This window comes from Penicillium crustosum, assembly GCF_028827405.1.
Source record: "Penicillium crustosum strain IBT 35664 chromosome Unknown utg000003l_segment0_segment0, whole genome shotgun sequence".
NCBI classification, from domain to species: Eukaryota; Fungi; Ascomycota; class Eurotiomycetes; order Eurotiales; family Aspergillaceae; genus Penicillium; species Penicillium crustosum.
Genome location: NW_026623124.1, coordinates 3,745,649 through 3,762,751, shown reverse-complemented (window position 1 = coordinate 3,762,751; position 17,103 = coordinate 3,745,649). Strand labels below are relative to the sequence as shown.

Below are 17,103 nucleotides of genomic sequence, written 5' to 3'. Positions count from 1 at the left end.
GAAATAGTACTCCGTTCACCTAAATCGCTTCACGATCTCTCCCCTAAGAGATGTGACTACTCCGTACTTACATTTCCCATCTGGGCCAAGAATCAATGTGTGTTGACGTCACGAGACACTTTTTTTTGCCTTACATTGTTAATGATTTAGTCATTCGTGTGTGTTTAAGACAGTATAGTACAAGTTAGCTGAGATGTATATCTTGATGTATTCCAGCCATTTTTCTAAATAAAAAAACTTCATGTTATTATCTTTGAATATGGTACAGGATGTACAAGCCCGACGAGGCACACATTGCTAAGGAGTGGCCCAATCACCCGACATACCTTAACTAGTTCCTTTTTACCTATTATGGCCCGTTCCTCTTTCTCTTCCAGCATTTCCTTTCCCTCTAGACTCCTTACTTCTACTCTACTTATATACACCGCTGTTAAATCCGTGAACCCTGCATTGTTATTCCCCCGCACGTTCAACTACCCCGAGGGACCTCGGGAACTCAAACCATGTGTATCGCATTGATCTCAACTGCCCACCCAGAATACTCGTTGATCATAATCAACAACAGAGATGTAAGTATACCCCTACTTTGAGCAGTAGAATCCCAGACTTAACATATATCTAGGAATTCCTCCATCGTCCCACATCATCGCCAGACTGGTGGCCGGAGCCAGCCTCACATGTCCTCGGCTCACGAGACCTAGCCCGATCTACACATGGGACTTGGATGGGAATCACCAAGCATGGGAAGGTGGCAGTTCTTACCAACTACCGTGAAGACACGACCGGTGCAGCCATCGGAGTTTACAGCCGGGGCGTCATCGTTAACAGCTGGTTGATCGGGTCTACCAACAAGCGAGAGGATACCAGGGAGTTTGTACAAGGCATCGTGGCCAGCCCAGAAGCAAAGCAGGTAGGGGGGTTCAGTCTGGTGTGTGGACATATCAACGAGCCCTTGGCCATTGTCTCCAACCGTTCCACAGATATGGACCAGATCACATGGGTGGCAACAGAGAAGAACCAGACGCGAGGGCTTAGCAACACAAGCTTTGATGACAGGACCTGGCCCAAGATTATTGATGGAGAGCAGTTGATGGAGGCTGCTATTGCCGAGCATGTGCAAAAGGGAGACGGGGAGGACGAGGACGCATTGGTTGATCGTCTACTGCAGGTTCTCAGTACTGACAGTCTGCCACGACTGCCAGAGGAGGAGGCCACAATTGAGACATACATCCATCATCTGCACAAGACCATCTTCGTTCCTATCATCGGTGCTCCAAACGATCCTGATCAAGCTGCAGAGAAACTCGCTGCAGCTCAGGTAGAGGATGAGACCAACACTCCAACAAACGGACCTCCTGACCAGAGCTATACATGTGGATCATATGGGACACAGAAACAGACTGTTCTGCTGGCACGACCGGATGGGCGGGTCCGATATTTTGAAAGAACGCTGTATGACAATGATGCTCAGGCTGTGCCGATCGGGCAAGGCGATCATTCATTTGAATTCAACATCACACAGTAGCTTCTTATAAGCTTAGTGAATACGCTTAGACCCCATAATTGATTAATGATGCATACTGTTGAAGAGCTTCAGACCAAAACCTACCTAGGTGCCATTCCACGTGACAAGCAAGCATGGAGCCATCCTGAAAAAGCCGTTGACAAAAGTAGTAAGCGGTGGTTTTCTGCCCGAAATTGAGGTTATATTGAACTTTAAGGGTATCTTTTCGCCCTTCGGGGCATATGGTCAAATGAAAATATACAGAGAAGATTAGCATGGCCCCTGCACTAAGGATGACACGCTCAATCAAAGAGAAGCTACCTATTTTTTTTACTCTTTCGAGATCATTTATTAGCCTCAGAGAGTGGGCTTATTTTACTCTTGTTTCTTTTAAATTACGCTATTGGGAAGTCACGTGGTATACATGTTGAAGTTCGAATCCCATGTAACGCGAATGTAGTTGAAATCAGCAAGTGCTCCCCTCGATCGCCTTATAGGTGCCTGTCTGCCCCTTCTTGGGTTGAAAAAGAGGGGTTTTTTTTTTCAAGGTTGAACGAAGCATAAAGGATCAATACATTAGGTCTGTATATTGTCACTAGGGAGCATGCCCCAAATTATCGAGTGACGATGGTATATACCTTTCTGAACGTCGACTACTCTACAGACATATCTGACTTGTTTGAGCCCCCCCCCACCCTCCGTGCTGGGCTGTATTGGTCGGGATACAGTGATACAGTATACTCGTTTCCTATTTGCAGCTGAATGGGAGTATGAATCATGTCGACGAATCCAATTACAAAATATATAACTAGATCTCAAGATGTATATGCAAGACACCGACCGCCCTTGTATTCTGCCGATACTCCTTCATGAAGAAAATTTCCCTGATTATTTTCAACACAAGTTTGATCTATATACCTCATATTTTCTGTTGCAATTACACGGCCGTGATCCACCGAGTGAGCCATTTCTTAAGATCTGGTTTTAAAGTTCTCACCTACAACATTAAAATGGCTGAAGACACTAGCGCCGCCTGGCCTATCGCCGATGAGGCCCTTGCCCAGAGCCTCCTCGATCTTGTGCAGCAGGCTGCTCATTATCGCCAACTGAAGAAGGTTTGTGTACACTTCCACTGTTTTTTTTTTTTTTTTAAATATGTAAGCTAATTGTCGTCTTAGGGCGCCAACGAGTGCACCAAGTCTCTCAACCGGGGTACTAGTGAACTTGTGATCATGGCCGCGGATACTAGCCCACTCGCTATTGTCCTTCACTTGCCTCTTTTGGCCGAAGATAAGAACGTAAGTTGAATACCCTACAGCCCTACGCTGAGGATCTCGACTGATCATCTAAATTAGGTTCCCTACGTTTACGTTCCTAGCAAGATGGCCCTCGGCCGTGCTACTGGTGTTTCCCGCCCCGTGATTGCTGCCTCTATCACTACCAACGAGGCCAGTGACCTGACCGCTCAGATCCGTGCTATTAAGAACCAGGTCGAGCGCCTCATGATCTAAGATGTCCATCTTAGACATGATCGGGAGGATTGGATACCGAACCATTAGTTTTGGCAATGGCTAAAATTGCAGATCCCACCAGAATTAGCCAGTAGGATAAATTAATTGGAACTTCCAGTCTAATTTATTTGAAGTACGGAGTAAACCATAAGAAATTAAGGGCAGAATGTGTACGGAGTATTGTAAAGATTCCGTTGGAAAGTACATGTGATAGTTCCAAGACAACGTTGGAAAGATGGTAGGTCCAATTTTATCAAAAACATGTGGTCTGTCCATTTTATAGTTGGCATCCTCTGCCTTGGCATTGGAATAATATCTCCTTGATGTATTTGAGCATACTGACTTTCAAAAGTCCCAAACATCCCCTGAATTTCTATCATTCGGGGAATAAAATAATTATGCTCAGGATTAATTAGAAATGTGGATAATCACTTTGGCTTCGATATGAGTTTCTCTGCTTTTACGGGTTTGTAAAGGACCCTCCGAGTTCATTTTGGAAAATTATGCCGGATCCAACAGTTATCAACCCTAAATGCCACAAGACGTTTCATCTTGAGCATTTCTCATTTACCGGCGCTTCATTTCGGCCACTACACCCAAGACGGGTTAGCCTATTCCGCAATTGTATCAGAACAATTTATTTTAAATTGTCTCTTTTTTGACGGTGCGACTCGTCGAAACTAGTGAAATGGTAGCTGGCCTGACTTTGACGCCCTTGAGTACTCTCATCTCCACATGCTATCAGGCAATGGAGCTAAGCATTGACTGCTAATCTCCGATGCATATTGGGTGGATTATGGATAACATGGGGCTTTACACAGCCTTGGACCGTTCTTGGTCACTCGTGCCTGATCTAGTGGCTTTTGAGAAACTCGACCGTTTATCCGGCTCCTTCGGTGGTGGGGGAGAATCCACCGTCTAGAAGGGACATCCCCTAAAGGCGTCAGGGTTAGCGTTTCCCGGCATTCCGGTCACAATCAAGCCGAATGGTTTCCCTGGCTCTATGAGAGATCTCAAACAGGGAATATCCACAGTGTCTTGGATTGCCTGTTAGTCTACTCCATAGACCAGACACTATTTGACGCCTCCGAACAGGGCATGGCTATATAACAGACAGCCCCCGGAGGTTTCATCGTGCATACATTCATTCACTTTCATTCATACTTCAAGACTGGTTTCTTGATTTCCGTTCTTTTCTATTCCATCACATTCTTTACCGTCAAACTCGACACTCACTCTCTTTTACATTTCAAATTCACAATGAAGTTCACCAACATTGTTCTGGCTGCCAGCGCCGCAACCGTCGCCTGCGCATACCCCCAAGGAAGAGACGTTGTTCCCTCCAAGCAGAGCGCCAATCTCAAGAAGCGTGCCAATGGATTCACCTGGGTCGGTGTTAGCGAGTCCGGTGCCGAATTCGGTAGCAACATCCCCGGTACTCTGGACCAAGATTACGCCTGGCCCAAGACTTCCCAGATTCAGATCCTGAGAGATGCCGGCATGAACATCTTCCGTGTGCCCTTCTTGATGGAGCGCCTGGTCCCAACCAGCATTACCGGCACCCCGGATGCCACTTACCTGGCCGCCCTTAAGTCTGTACGTGATATATCTACTGTGGCTTTTGATTTTCTTCCACCTAGGTCTAACAGTTGCATTCTATAGACTATCAAGTTCATCACCGACAGCGGTGCCTATGCCGTCCTTGACCCCCACAACTACGGAAGATAGTAAGTTGACTAAAACTAGAATTTCCCACCCTACTGTCATTAGTATGGTACTAAAGCTCTATCTATAGCAATGGCAACATCATCACCTCGACCTCCGATTTCAAGGCCTTCTGGAAGACCGTTGCTACCGAGTTCGCCTCCAATGAGAAGGTTATCTTCGACACTAGTAAGTCATCATGCTATAGTGAAAGTAACACCATCCAAACTATCATCCGCTAACACCACCCCTCTAGACAACGAGTACCACGACCTCGACCAGACCCTCGTCCTTGACCTGAACCAGGCCGCCATTGACGCTATCCGTGCCGCTGGCGCTACCAGCCAGTACATCTTCGTCGAAGGCAACGCCTGGTCCGGTGCCTGGTCCTGGACCACTAACAACGACAACCTCAAGGCCCTGACCGACTCCGAGGACAAGATCGTCTACGAGATGCACCAGTACCTTGACGGCGATAGCTCCGGCACCTCCGAGTCCTGCGTCAGCGCCACCATCGGAAAGGAGCGTCTCCAGTCCGCCACCGCCTGGTTGCAGGATAACAACAAGAAGGGCTTCATCGGCGAGTTCGCCGGCGGTGTCAACGCCAACTGCGAGGCTGCCGTCGAGGGCATGCTCTCTTACATGTCCGAGAACAGCGATGTCTGGATGGGCGCCGAGTGGTGGTCCGCCGGTCCCATGTGGGGATCTTACATGTACAGCTTGGAGCCCAGCAACGGCCCTGCTTACTCTACCTACCTCCCCATCCTCGAGAAGTACTTCGTTGACGGCACTGCCTCTACCCCTGCCTCCTCTTCCTCTTCTTCATCCACCAAGACCGCCGCCAAGACCTCCACCACCACTGCTGCCCAGACCACCACCACCGCTGCCCAGACTACCACCACCGCTGCCGCTATCGAGGTCACCAGCACCCCCAGCAGCAACGTCCAGGTCCCCAGCTCCGTGCTTGAGTCTTCCAGCTCGACTACCTCCGCCCCCGCTGAGACTTCCGCCGCTGTTGTTCCCGTTGTCTCCACTACCGCTGCTGCCCCGACTACCCTCGTCACTGTCACCGCCCCTGCCTCTGCTACCTCCACCGCCTCCTCCACCGCCAAGCCCTACACTCAGGTACCTACCGCTAGCCCCTCTTCTGGATCCGTTGCTAAGCACTACTACCAGTGCGGTGGCATTAACTGGACTGGCCCCACTGTCTGTGAGACTGGTACCACCTGCGTTAAGCAGAACCCTTACTACTACCAGTGTGTCAACTAAGGGATGATCTTGTATTGATCATGCCAAAAGGGGAGATTTTTTTTGATTGCTGGCTTGGTGTGAGCGCTTTCTTTCAGTGTTGATTATTATTTACACTACTTCTATACTTTCACTTTTACCTTCTTGTCGATTTAGTTCGATTTTTCTATATAAATTCAATTTGGATGTGTCACAATTACTGGGTGTATATTCTTCTGGGCCTTGACGTAGTTATATAGCCGGTTACCTATCTTTATAGGAACAACTTCGTTTTCCTATAATGTTCTATTATGGGTGTCTCATTCTTTTGTAGACCCAAGACAGGAGTAAGACATGTGAAGTTCATCTTTTTAGCCCTGAAAGATCAACCTGGAATCTGATTTGATGGAATATGTCAGTGTCTACTGCTTCGATTGGTGTAAACCCCAGACAAGCATCTCAGATGTGAAACCGATGAACATTCTCCCAAGCAAATATAAAAGATAATAAAAGTTGCATTCGTAACTGGGTAAATATATTATTCATCATCATTATCCATAGGCGCATATCCCGAAGAGTAACCCTACCAGGAAGGAACCAATACAAATTAAAGCACCGAGGCAGATCTCAGTCCTAGTTAGGAAACCTCGACCGGACCCTAAAGAACAGCAGAAAGAATATACATCGCTTATCAATCTTAGAAAAACGAAGGGAAAAACCACCCAGGGACAGATCAAAAAGCAACTCAACCAGCTTAAGCATCTTCGGCCTGGTGCAAACGCACAGTAACCAGATCACCAGGTGCACTAGTCAAAGTAAGACCATACCGAATCTGCTGATCCGGATAGACATCCTCAATCCGATCAAAGCGCTGCAAAAGCCTCACAAGAACATAACCAGCCTCAGTAAGCGCAAATTGCTGTCCAATACAGATCCGTGGCCCACCATTGAAGGGAATATACTCCCATCCAGGCCTACGACTTGTCCAGCGGTCAGGCTTGAACTGGTCAGCGTCAGGGCCCCACAAATCCTTGCGGCGCTGCATAACATGCGTCGTGTAGATAACCGACTGGCCCTTGCGGATGTAGACAGGGTCTTGGCCGTCCGGACCGCCGCCGCGCGGGAGGGTCGTGTCGCGGGTTGCGTTGCGGCGGTTGAAGGGGACAACTGGGTACAGACGAAGGACTTCGTTCATCACGTACTGCAGGTACTGACAGGATTTCAGGGTTGCGAAGGTGATATTCTGGGGGTTGGAGTAGGTGCCGAAGTTAGAGATGATTGTTTCGCGGAGTTTGGTGAAGACTTCGGGGTGTCGGGCTAGCATGAGGGTTGTCCAGCTAAGGAGGGAGGCTGTTGTGTCACGGCCGGCGAGGAGGATGTTGAGGAGTTGAGAGCGGAGTTCAATTGGGTCGCGGGTTACTTCGAGGAGAGCTTCGAGGAAGACATATGAGGACTTTTGGTCGGGGGAGGCTTTCTTTTCGGCTTGAGAGGCTGCGAGCGCGTTGGAGACCACTTTGTCGACGAAGGAGTGGACCTGCTTGTCTGAGAACTTGGTTTCCTTGTTCTCAGCGAGGAAGGCGAGTTTCTCGAAGCGGCTGCGCTGCGCGCAGACCCATTGGGACTTGTCGAAGTAGTTGGCGAAGGAGTCTTCGGGTCTGTTCAGGTTGTTGAGAGCGCCAAGTTGGCTCTCAACGCTCTCACCGAAGAGGAATTCTGTGGCGGAGTCGATGGTCAAACGGAAGAAGATGGATTGGATGTCGGTTGTGGCGGTCCATCCGTTGGCTGCGACGGGTAGAGCCTGCATGGCCTTTTGCACATGCTCCTCTTCCAAATCCAACTGACTGATCTGCTCGCGGGTGAACTGAGGCCGAAGTAGGCCACGGGATCGGCTCCATTCTTCTCCATCGGCGGTGAACTATAAACCGTTAATACCCGAATTGGAGATAAGAGAATAAATAGTTAAGGCATAGCATGACTCACAATACCTGTGCCCAGCAGTGGATGCAAGCTAAGTCGACGGACAGAGCCAAGCTCGAAGTCCTTGAACTGTGTAGCTAGGAGAGCCTGGATGTTCTTGGGGTCGATAGTGAAAATGTGGGTGCGACCGAGGTTGCGAATGGAGAACGTAGTGACATAGCGGTTCTCTTGGTCACTGATGATCTTGACCCTCTCCTCAGCTAATTCAGGTACCAATTTGGCCTTGTCTGCTGCCAGTGACTGTTTTAGGTTGTTTATTCCCAAAGGATCCTTGCATGGGTACAATGGCACACTGCCACAACCCAGGCGTTTAGCATTGCGGGAGTGTTGCCATGAGTTGAATACCATCCGTATGGCCTGCAGCACGAGGGCTGCGACCGCAAAACCCAAGACGAATGACAGAGCCATGGTCCTGTTCTGTTAGAGGGTTTGGACTTTTCAGAGAAATAGAAGAAATCCGGGTTGCTTTATAACAATACTCCAGCCTCGGATCCAAGCATAAGTGGAGAAAACCTCCGTAGGAAGGATTGGGTATGATCGTCACAGAGCTAAGGGTGAGGAGCCAATGGTAGTCATGGTGGATGTCATATTTGATCGGCAGTTCGGATTTCGCACTCTATGCAATTTCTTCACCGATCTGGATCTCGGAGTTGTTACTTGGTGTGTATTTACACCCGAGTTTGTGTCGGAGTCACCGTGGTATCTTCTTATCATAGGTCTCCTATTCTCATAAATCCCCAGCTCCAGCTTCCTCCGAATGTACCACTCGAGGTCCTAGCGGGACAGAATCAAGCCGTAGGAGGTCTGTGTGGCAGAATCAAACAGGTTTCCCGTGTGACATTCAAACGTCCAGGAATGTGCACAACTTGGATAATTGCATTATTTAAATTGTGCAATTATCCCAGTTGATATTGCAACGTTGTATGTTGTACGGAGTATGTTGTAGCATAACCCTGTGAAATTACCTGCAGGTCAGTGGGGAATCCCTGTCGCATTAGCGTCCACGGGTGGTTGGGCCGAGGTTGTCGCCAAGGATGAGTGATCAATTAATTGTAATCAACTTCAACTTCCAAGGCTCCAAGGTTGGAAACCTCAACCTCAACGTTCACAGCTCTCTCTCATCTCAATAAATTGGACTATTACCATTTTAGCTCAAAACTGCAGAGTGCAAGGACCCGGGATGGACATGCTATCGTCAAGATCCTACCTGGAACTGTCACAAGAAGAAATATCAATAAACACTAGGGAAGGCCGACCCCGAAAGAAACCCGAAGCACCGGAGATCCCCGACCAAGTGACCGACAGAAACTCGGCTACTCCGGATCGTCCCGTGCGGAAAAGAGGCCGACCGAGATTAGGGGCTAAAGATGCCAGTGCCATTGAGGTAGATCCCCATCGGCCTTACGATAGAAACGTCGTTGACCAGCTCCACAGGAACGCCGTCTGCAGATCCGACGGGCACAACGCACCTATCGTCTCAAAAAGGAGAATACCATACAGACTCTTCGATCTCGCGTCGATTTACTAGAGCAAACACTAGAGAATGTATCAGATCTTCTAGACGGAGCTCATCGCGATGCAGTCGCTCACCTCCACAACGATCCAACTGTCCAGCCAAGCGTGGACTATCTCGCTCTCACACGAGAACTCATTCTAGCAGAAATAAACAAGACCCGACTACTCACTCCCGAAAACAACAATGACCTCCAACTCGAGCATACCAACCGTCCGTTGAGAGATAAGGACACATTCGGTTATGAAGTGTCACACACATATCCCCAGAAGAATAACCACAACACCTCCTCTTCATCTTCATACCCACTATACAGCCGCGCCCGCTCTCCGTCCCCACTAATTAACCGCATCCTCCCCACAGCAACAATCTACACCTACAGCCACCAAGAATCCAACCTCTCCCGCCGTCTCCACAGATTCTGCCTTGAACACACCTACCGCTGGCTAACAGATCCCCGCAGCGATCCCGCCCTGATAAGCCGCGTCTTCGGACTCGTCCCCTGCATCCACGACATGGCAGGCATAAGACGGAATTTCCGACGCACGCTACAATCCGAGATCGGCAGCGGGCTGGAATTCGCCAAGATGCCGTTCTACACGCTCGGCGGGGCGGGAAAGCATTTCCCCCGCGTGGACGGGGACGGAAATCCCGTGTACCCGGAGAATAGTCGGAGACCGGGGAGGATTCTGCGGCGGATGGAGCGGATTTTACAGCGGGGCGGGATTCAGGATTGGGATGAGGATTGGAGTGGGGAGCGTGAGCCTGTTACAGGTGCTTTGGACGGAGGGGTGGAGATGGGTGAGCAGGAGAGGATCCGTTCGTTGGATCTTGATGGGGAGTGGTTTGATTGTCATGATGTGCAGGGGTATTTGGAGCATCGGGGTCTTGTGCTGGAGGGGTCGGCGGTGAGACTTACTGTTCCTGAGAGTTTGGTTGGAGCTTTGTATGGATTTTCGCCGGATCGATCGACTGTTTCTAGTCTCTATACTTCGTCTGCTGGGACTACTCCTGTTGAGAAGACGGAGTCGGAATCACCGACCCTATCGTCGTATACTCTGGATGTTGAGTGTTTCTTTGACCGTGAGTTGTCGATACGTGTGCTCCTTGGGTTTTTATTGATATCACTGACGTGAGACTAGTACTTCTCGCAAACCTCAGAATTCTCGGCCGCGCGCCAGGCTTCCGAGTATGGGATGTCGATGCCGCATTGCGATCAGCGATCTCCCGTCGCCCCTTTGGCTAGTCAGCATATAAAGACCAACCGCTGACCTGTCCTTCCATAAATATAATAAGTACTTCATGAGCCACGACAAAGATCATCTACATATACCAAAGCGAATCAAACCGAACACAAGAATCTGAAATTGAACTCCATTACTGGCATTGTTCTGGGGTATAGCGTAGAAAGATCCAGTATAGCAAAAATAAAAAAGGAAGTCCATCAAATCAAATCACATCACAATCGCATCACATCAAAAGACCGTCGAGGCCACGCGGTAGATGAATCCCGTCTAGGAAGGTTTCGAGAGTTTTCCAAGAGTCAAACCCAGCGAGTGCTGGGCCCATCAAGAGTGTCGTCGCATGAGCGCATCGGCGGTTATATCCCGATCTCATCGGATCGTCTAGCAGCAAATCTCACAGCACTCGAAGCAAGCGATACCGGCGCAACTGGGAGAAGTTAGTTTTCTTGTAAAGGTATTGTGCGCATGACCGAATATGGTTCTGATCGGCTTTGATTGGGGGGAATAGAGGGGAAACGTACACTCCGCAGCAGACACCACCGCCGCCACCACCACGCAGCTGCATTTGTTCTTGGCTGGCCTAGAAAGAATGGATGTTAATATTTATTCTGAAAATATGAATGATTTAGGGAGGTATGGGGGTATCAACATACCGGCTGCTCAGAGACGACGTTCTGGTTGCTTGAAGGGGCAGCGGGGCTGGTGGGCTGCATGGTGACGGTGTTGGCGTTCCAGCCGTCAGTGGCGGGCTCGTTGGCCGGGGCGGACTTGAAGAAGTTGAAGTTGAACATTGTGGTAGTGTAGAGTTGGTAGTATGTGTATAGGGTACAGGGTTGAAGGTAGTAAAGTAAAATAGTACGGTGGAGGTAGTCCGGTGTATTTAGGTATAGAAAACAAAGAAAAAAAGGAGAGAAAGAAAAGAGAAAACGGCGCTATATGTAGTTTTTTCCCAATAATGTGGAGGATCGGCCGAAACTCCAAAAAATAAGGAAAATGAAACAACTAGCGCCCTGATTACATGTCGTACTCGCATTCCAATAATTTCCACTAAGCTGTGTACCTAGAGGTACGCGTTACTAAGTTTAGAGACTAATCAGAACGAGGTTGCCTGGGACCACACTGAGGCTTTGCAGGATTCGTAGCCATGGAGGCTTCGTGAGATATGTTCCCATTCTATATTTACTTCTGGAAGTGTGGCTATGTATTCCATACCCCATTCCACATACCTAGGTATATTCAATTGCACAGCCTCTTTGAGCTTGTTCTTCAGAGAATCCATGGAAGGGAACTCGAAAAATCCGAAATCAGCCCTTCAGCCCTGTGGGTTGCCAAGGTCTTGGCACACGGCTTGTATTGGATGTATTTGTACGGAGTACCATGTATTGTGACATCTTTGGTATGCAAATGAACCTCATTTGCACATATCTTTATGCAAGGTTGAAGGACTGTACTTCGTAGATCATTTTATAATACGGAGTAGAAGGAGAGTACATATGTATAACATTGAAGATATCCCATCACAACTTCGAGAGAATCCCGTCCGGCCGCAAAACTGAAAGATAACTTTTCTGAATTTCGCTGATCGACCGGCACCTGCTTCCGATTAGTCTTTTTTAATTCCTTTTTATGCATTTCCAGAAGAAAACAGTCACTTACCCAGCCAATGCCATGGTGATCCGCAGTTCTTGGCGGAGGATCTGAATCGCCAATTCAACACCCTCTTGTCCGTTATACTGTATGTTGTATTTTCGTCAGTCTCAAATAAAATAATAAGCAAACAGAGAAGAACAAAACACATACAGCCAACCCCCAGAATGGGATTCTTCCAATAAAACAGAAGCTGGCCCCCAATGCCAGAGCCTTGAAGATATCCGAGCCTCGTCGGATACCCCCATCCACCGCAATCGGGATGCGATCCTTGGCCACTGGGGCACAGACTCGCAGTGCATCCAATGTCGACGGCATGCCATCCAGTTGCCGGCCCCCGTGGTTCGAAATGACGACGCCGTCGATGCCATATTTGATGGCCAACTCTATATCTTCGGGGGTTGTTACTGCTAATTGTTAGTGGAACTGTAACTGCTTCACTTGATCCAATCGACAGCGTAAACATACTACCCTTAAGCCAGATCTTCAGAGATGTATGCTGTCGCAACCAAGGAATCGTTTCCTCCCAGTCCAAACTTGGGTCTACAAAATATTAGCATACCCTCCATAACCTCACACCAACTCCACAGATGAGCTTCGCAACACATACCGTAGTCAGTGCGGTTCGAGTGATCCGCTCCGTGGCTGAGGATATTGGGCCACGACATATCATCGGGGATGGTATACTCATTTCGGTATTCGTTGATGCGCTTGCCTAACACGGGTACATCAACAGAAAGGAACAGTGCCTTGTACCCGGCCTCTGAAAAGGATGTTAGCTCGGCCCAGTTAATAAAATCATGAAAGAATAGTTATTCAGGATAATGACATACTCTCCGCTCGCTCCAACAACTGAAGCGTAATTGCCCGATCCCGCAGTACACACATCTGCATCACATACGGATTACCGGTCCCCTGCGCAGCAACGTCTTCGAGCGGATAATTCGAGTACGAGGATAAACCCATGCAAAGGCCGTATTTTGCGGCAGCACGCGAGGTTGCGAGCTCGCCGTCTGGGTGTGCGAGTTTCATTGATGCAGCAGGACTGAAGCCGAATGGGAGTGATACCTATTTAGGTATTAGAGTTGGCACTGCTGTTGTTCGTTTGTGCGGGGAAAGTAGAATGATAACATACCTTGCTGCCAAGGAACTCAGTTGTTGTGTCGATTTTGTCGACGTTAATTAGGATTCGGGGACGGATCTTGTAGCGGTCGTAGGCTGCTTCGTTCTCATTGAGACTAGACAGTTTGTTAGGGAGATGGACTGGTCGCTGCATTTCGAAATTCCGTACGTGATTAGATCCATAGCTCCTCCATTGTAGTAATCTATTGAGATCAGCGCTGGTACAATGAATCGCTGTTGTGAATTGCTCATGGTACTCACCTCTGACCATCGGAGCCAGCCGACTGCTCCCGAGTTTCTTCAGATCAGCAATGCAGCATACATCTTTGGAAAGGGTCTCTCCACGGTGAGCCATTGTACCGTGTGTGTTGGGATGTGAATATAGAAATTGTATAAGAAAGTTGGATAGAGTAAAGCGACGACGGCAGAGTACAAATAAGAAGGACCCCCGACAACCTCTTTACTTCCGAGGTCATTCGACATTGCCGAATTGGGATGCACACAAGGAGCTTCTCTTCACTATGGATTAGTTTCTGGGGTTGGTTTCCTATCGTGGAAGATGGTCATCGGAGTCGCTTGCTTGATTGAGATTCTGTGGACGGACGGTGTCACGGATTAAGGATGTTTGGTCGCACAGAGCTTTTATCAAATCCACTATTTACGACCTATACAAATACAGCACCACCACCATCACCAGTCATGCAAGAGTGTTGAGAATATTGCGCGTGGTATAGCCAAACGTGCTGGGGCCAAGCGTGGTAAGGTAAGAAGAGGATGTACGAAGAGCATCAGAGATGCTTATGCAACTGAGGGCACTGTGCTCTAGGTATTTGGAGTGACAATCGCGCAATCTTTGGTTAGGGTTATATTTCACTCCTAACAAAATCCAGCGTGCTCAACTGTGGCAATGAAGTCCACGGCATAGGAGATGAACTGGGTCAATCTGGTTGTGAATGGTATTTTTTTTTTTTTTTTTAAACTAACCGGCCCAATTCTGCGTTTGTTATATCATTATGATTTACAGCAAAAGAGGTGATACCAGTGAATTAGAATGGAATTGATGTTAAAACGAACATCGCCAGGAAAAGACGTCCACGGGTGGACAACCTTGGAAGAGCAGGTGACTCCGGAGGAGATAAGCCGATAAGATATCTCATTTAGGAAGGCGATTCCGATTTTGGCGGGGTTGGCCATAACCACTTTCCAATATGGAAATGATAGCAAGAAGCTCCTTCTTAATTGAATCTATATACCAACCTTAGAAGTTCTTCGAGAATGGCGACATCTAAACGACCGAGGCCTCGCCGATCCCATGCGCTGGGAGGGTGCAGTACCTGCAGACGTCGGCATGTGAAATGCGACCAGAAACGGCCCGTTTGTCGTACCTGCCGGGCCTTAGGCGTGAAATGCGAGGGGTATTCCGATCAGGTCCTGTGGATGCGCACTGATAGCGAGGATGTGGAGAGTACTCGTGGGACTCGCCGGTATCTTTATTCAGGTACATGATCCTGACAGTCTGAGACAAATTGGATTTAGCGTTAACCCACGTTTTAGAGGAATCCAGACTTTCTATGAGCACTGCGCTTGGGTCGGATCTTATATCAGGCTCTATTGATGCATCGCTGGCAGAGGTTGATTCAAGACTGAGAGATCCTGAACGGTCACTTGATGGTGACATTGTCATTGGACCTTTCGCGGTTCTCGATTTCTCTTCAGCACCACAAAAGCCAGTGCAAGAATTGGTACATGAAATTGAGCCTTCTAAGTCTGATATAAGTTCTGCAGTCGAGGCCGATGAGACTGTGGACCTTGAGAAACCGCAAGAGCCTAGTCTCTCTCCAATACTTGATTCTCTGTCTCAGATTGATGACTTCCTTCATTGGTCTGATCTATTGAGCTTTGGACTAGAACAGACAGAATTTGGAACAAACGGCACTTTGAGTATGCCGAATGATTTATCGTTTGATATGAGCCAAGAGATGGGGTTGGTACCCGTTGACTCAAATCACAATGAGGATCCACTCCAAACATTCACAACACCACAGACACCAGGAGAGCTTATCCCCGCTGATATAGATGCACTGAAAGATGCACCGTGCCTGCTTAAACATTTCCAGGATATGGTGATTCCACACATAATGGCCATTCCATGTCGGCAGAAGTCGCCTTGGAAGATTTTGAACGTGCCGGCGGCGGTGGTTACATACAGCGACTCAACCTTTCTTGGGACAGAAATGATCAGTCATGCCAAACTCGCAAACTTATATGGCTTGCTCGCCTGTTCTGCTATTCATCTTGTTTTGAATCCCTCGACAATATCGACAAAGCCGGCTGAGTATTGGTGGAAGGCTGCCAACCAGGCGTATCTGCAAGCTAAGGATCATATGCAAATGTCTTTGCATTCAGAAACCCAGGGTTTAAAGAAAGCAAAATATAAAGACCAGCTGATGGCTGCATGCATTCTCATACAGTACACGGTGAGTTGTTTTTAATTGACATTAATTGAATGACTCTGACTTTCACAGATCATGTCCGGTCAACAACAACACGCCCGATGTTTTATGATTGATGCAGAGCGGCTATTACGTCTTCGAGGACTTTCCAAGAGCCGAATTTCGAAAAAGGCACGACTTTTGCATCACGTCTACACCTGGCTCAGAATAGTCGGCGAAAGCACATTTGTTCTACATGACTACAACCTCTCCTCCTCCTCCTTCGAAGCACTTGGTTCTCGATTTCAATCACAACATACACCCAACTCGGAAGAAATGGGAAACATCGAGCCAAATCCCCGGCTGGACGATTTCCTCCGCCTCGAAACACAAAACTCAGATAGTGACTTGAATATCGATGAACCCAAGGACCAAACCTCGGGACTCCATGACATCCACCTCCAGGACTCACGAAGTTATCCTGAAACATTATATAAGCAAATTTATGGCATCCCAGAAACCTGGCTTAGTCTTGTCTCCCAAACAACGAGACTTGCGAACGTCTTGGAGACATTCCGTGTTGCCCGTGACGCGGGTCAGACCATGAACCTGGAAGCATGGGAAACACTACAGCGACGTAGCACGCGACTGGAAAATATGATCTGCTCTTTCAGCCTAGGCCGAACAAGAGCCGGAATCCTGGAGCTCCACCCCGACTCAAAACCGCACGGTCATATGGTGGAAGCATTGAATGCAGCTCTAGTAATTTTCTTTTACAAACGAATCAGGCAGACCCACCCTGCTGCTCTGCAGGGTCATGTTGATAGTGTTATTGCAGCGCTTCAAGCGTGCAGTGCTACATTGACTTTAGATGATCCCACCGGACCCGGGACGGCGTGGCCGTTGTTTATTGCAGGATGTGAGGCAATATCAACCACAAGGCGAGAGTCGATCATGAGCTTATTGGATAGGGCGAGCTCAGTATGCGGATTTGCTGCCTTTGGAACGGCTAGAAATATTATAACTGAAGTGTGGCGCAAGCAGGATGAACATCTGACTGCGAACCGAGGTGAATCGATGCCATCGTGGGTTGATACCGTCAAGCAAGCACAGTCATGGCCCTTGTTTTGTTGACCCAGCTGGCTATTCTCGTATTGACTATATTCTACAATTTGTATTACGCACGTGTATGACTCAATGAAGACGATTATTCCAAGATTCT

The 17,103-nt window shown here is 48.3% G+C and overlaps 8 protein-coding genes across 8 annotated transcripts; 5 read left to right on the top strand and 3 right to left on the bottom strand.

The window, feature by feature from the left end:
• Nucleotides 1–436: 436 nt before the first annotated feature.
• Nucleotides 437–1,525, top strand: N7487_008506 (NRDE family protein; the record flags this gene model as incomplete). The annotated part of the gene is made up of 2 exons (XM_056876236.1): nucleotides 437–569; nucleotides 623–1,525. Exons 1-2 carry the CDS (start codon nucleotides 504–506, stop codon nucleotides 1,523–1,525), a joined length of 969 nt encoding a protein of 322 aa, XP_056728424.1. The 5' UTR covers nucleotides 437–503.
• Nucleotides 1,526–2,514: 989 nt separating this feature from the next.
• N7487_008505 (uncharacterized protein) lies at nucleotides 2,515–3,015 on the top strand (the record flags this gene model as incomplete). The annotated part of the gene is made up of 3 exons (XM_056876235.1): nucleotides 2,515–2,619; nucleotides 2,683–2,802; nucleotides 2,860–3,015. The coding sequence occupies 3 exons, from the start codon at nucleotides 2,515–2,517 to the stop codon at nucleotides 3,013–3,015; spliced, it is 381 nt and encodes a 126-aa protein (XP_056728423.1).
• Nucleotides 3,016–4,275: 1,260 nt separating this feature from the next.
• Nucleotides 4,276–5,988, top strand: egl3 (putative extracellular endoglucanase/cellulase; the record flags this gene model as incomplete). Its single annotated transcript, XM_056876234.1, has 4 exons — nucleotides 4,276–4,611; nucleotides 4,678–4,742; nucleotides 4,811–4,908; nucleotides 4,976–5,988. The coding sequence occupies 4 exons, from the start codon at nucleotides 4,276–4,278 to the stop codon at nucleotides 5,986–5,988; spliced, it is 1,512 nt and encodes a 503-aa protein (XP_056728422.1).
• A 712-nt stretch (nucleotides 5,989–6,700) lies between these two features.
• Nucleotides 6,701–8,331, bottom strand: N7487_008503 (cytochrome P450; the record flags this gene model as incomplete). Its single annotated transcript, XM_056876233.1, has 2 exons — nucleotides 6,701–7,861; nucleotides 7,927–8,331. The coding sequence occupies 2 exons, from the start codon at nucleotides 8,329–8,331 to the stop codon at nucleotides 6,701–6,703; spliced, it is 1,566 nt and encodes a 521-aa protein (XP_056728421.1).
• Nucleotides 8,332–9,103: 772 nt separating this feature from the next.
• Nucleotides 9,104–10,682, top strand: N7487_008502 (uncharacterized protein; the record flags this gene model as incomplete). Its single annotated transcript, XM_056876232.1, has 3 exons — nucleotides 9,104–9,307; nucleotides 9,358–10,519; nucleotides 10,579–10,682. The coding sequence occupies 3 exons, from the start codon at nucleotides 9,104–9,106 to the stop codon at nucleotides 10,680–10,682; spliced, it is 1,470 nt and encodes a 489-aa protein (XP_056728420.1).
• A 379-nt stretch (nucleotides 10,683–11,061) lies between these two features.
• Nucleotides 11,062–11,471, bottom strand: N7487_008501 (uncharacterized protein; the record flags this gene model as incomplete). The annotated part of the gene is made up of 3 exons (XM_056876231.1): nucleotides 11,062–11,107; nucleotides 11,202–11,260; nucleotides 11,334–11,471. The coding sequence occupies 3 exons, from the start codon at nucleotides 11,469–11,471 to the stop codon at nucleotides 11,062–11,064; spliced, it is 243 nt and encodes an 80-aa protein (XP_056728419.1).
• Nucleotides 11,472–12,197: 726 nt separating this feature from the next.
• On the bottom strand, nucleotides 12,198–13,804 carry N7487_008500 (alpha-hydroxy acid oxidase; the record flags this gene model as incomplete). Its single annotated transcript, XM_056876230.1, has 9 exons — nucleotides 12,198–12,273; nucleotides 12,337–12,413; nucleotides 12,481–12,734; nucleotides 12,796–12,870; nucleotides 12,938–13,090; nucleotides 13,161–13,395; nucleotides 13,463–13,565; nucleotides 13,619–13,652; nucleotides 13,711–13,804. 9 exons carry the CDS (start codon nucleotides 13,802–13,804, stop codon nucleotides 12,198–12,200), a joined length of 1,101 nt encoding a protein of 366 aa, XP_056728418.1.
• Nucleotides 13,805–14,724: 920 nt separating this feature from the next.
• Nucleotides 14,725–17,015, top strand: N7487_008499 (Zn(II)2Cys6 transcription factor; the record flags this gene model as incomplete). The annotated part of the gene is made up of 3 exons (XM_056876229.1): nucleotides 14,725–14,947; nucleotides 15,004–15,926; nucleotides 15,975–17,015. 3 exons carry the CDS (start codon nucleotides 14,725–14,727, stop codon nucleotides 17,013–17,015), a joined length of 2,187 nt encoding a protein of 728 aa, XP_056728417.1.
• Nucleotides 17,016–17,103: the final 88 nt, after the last annotated feature.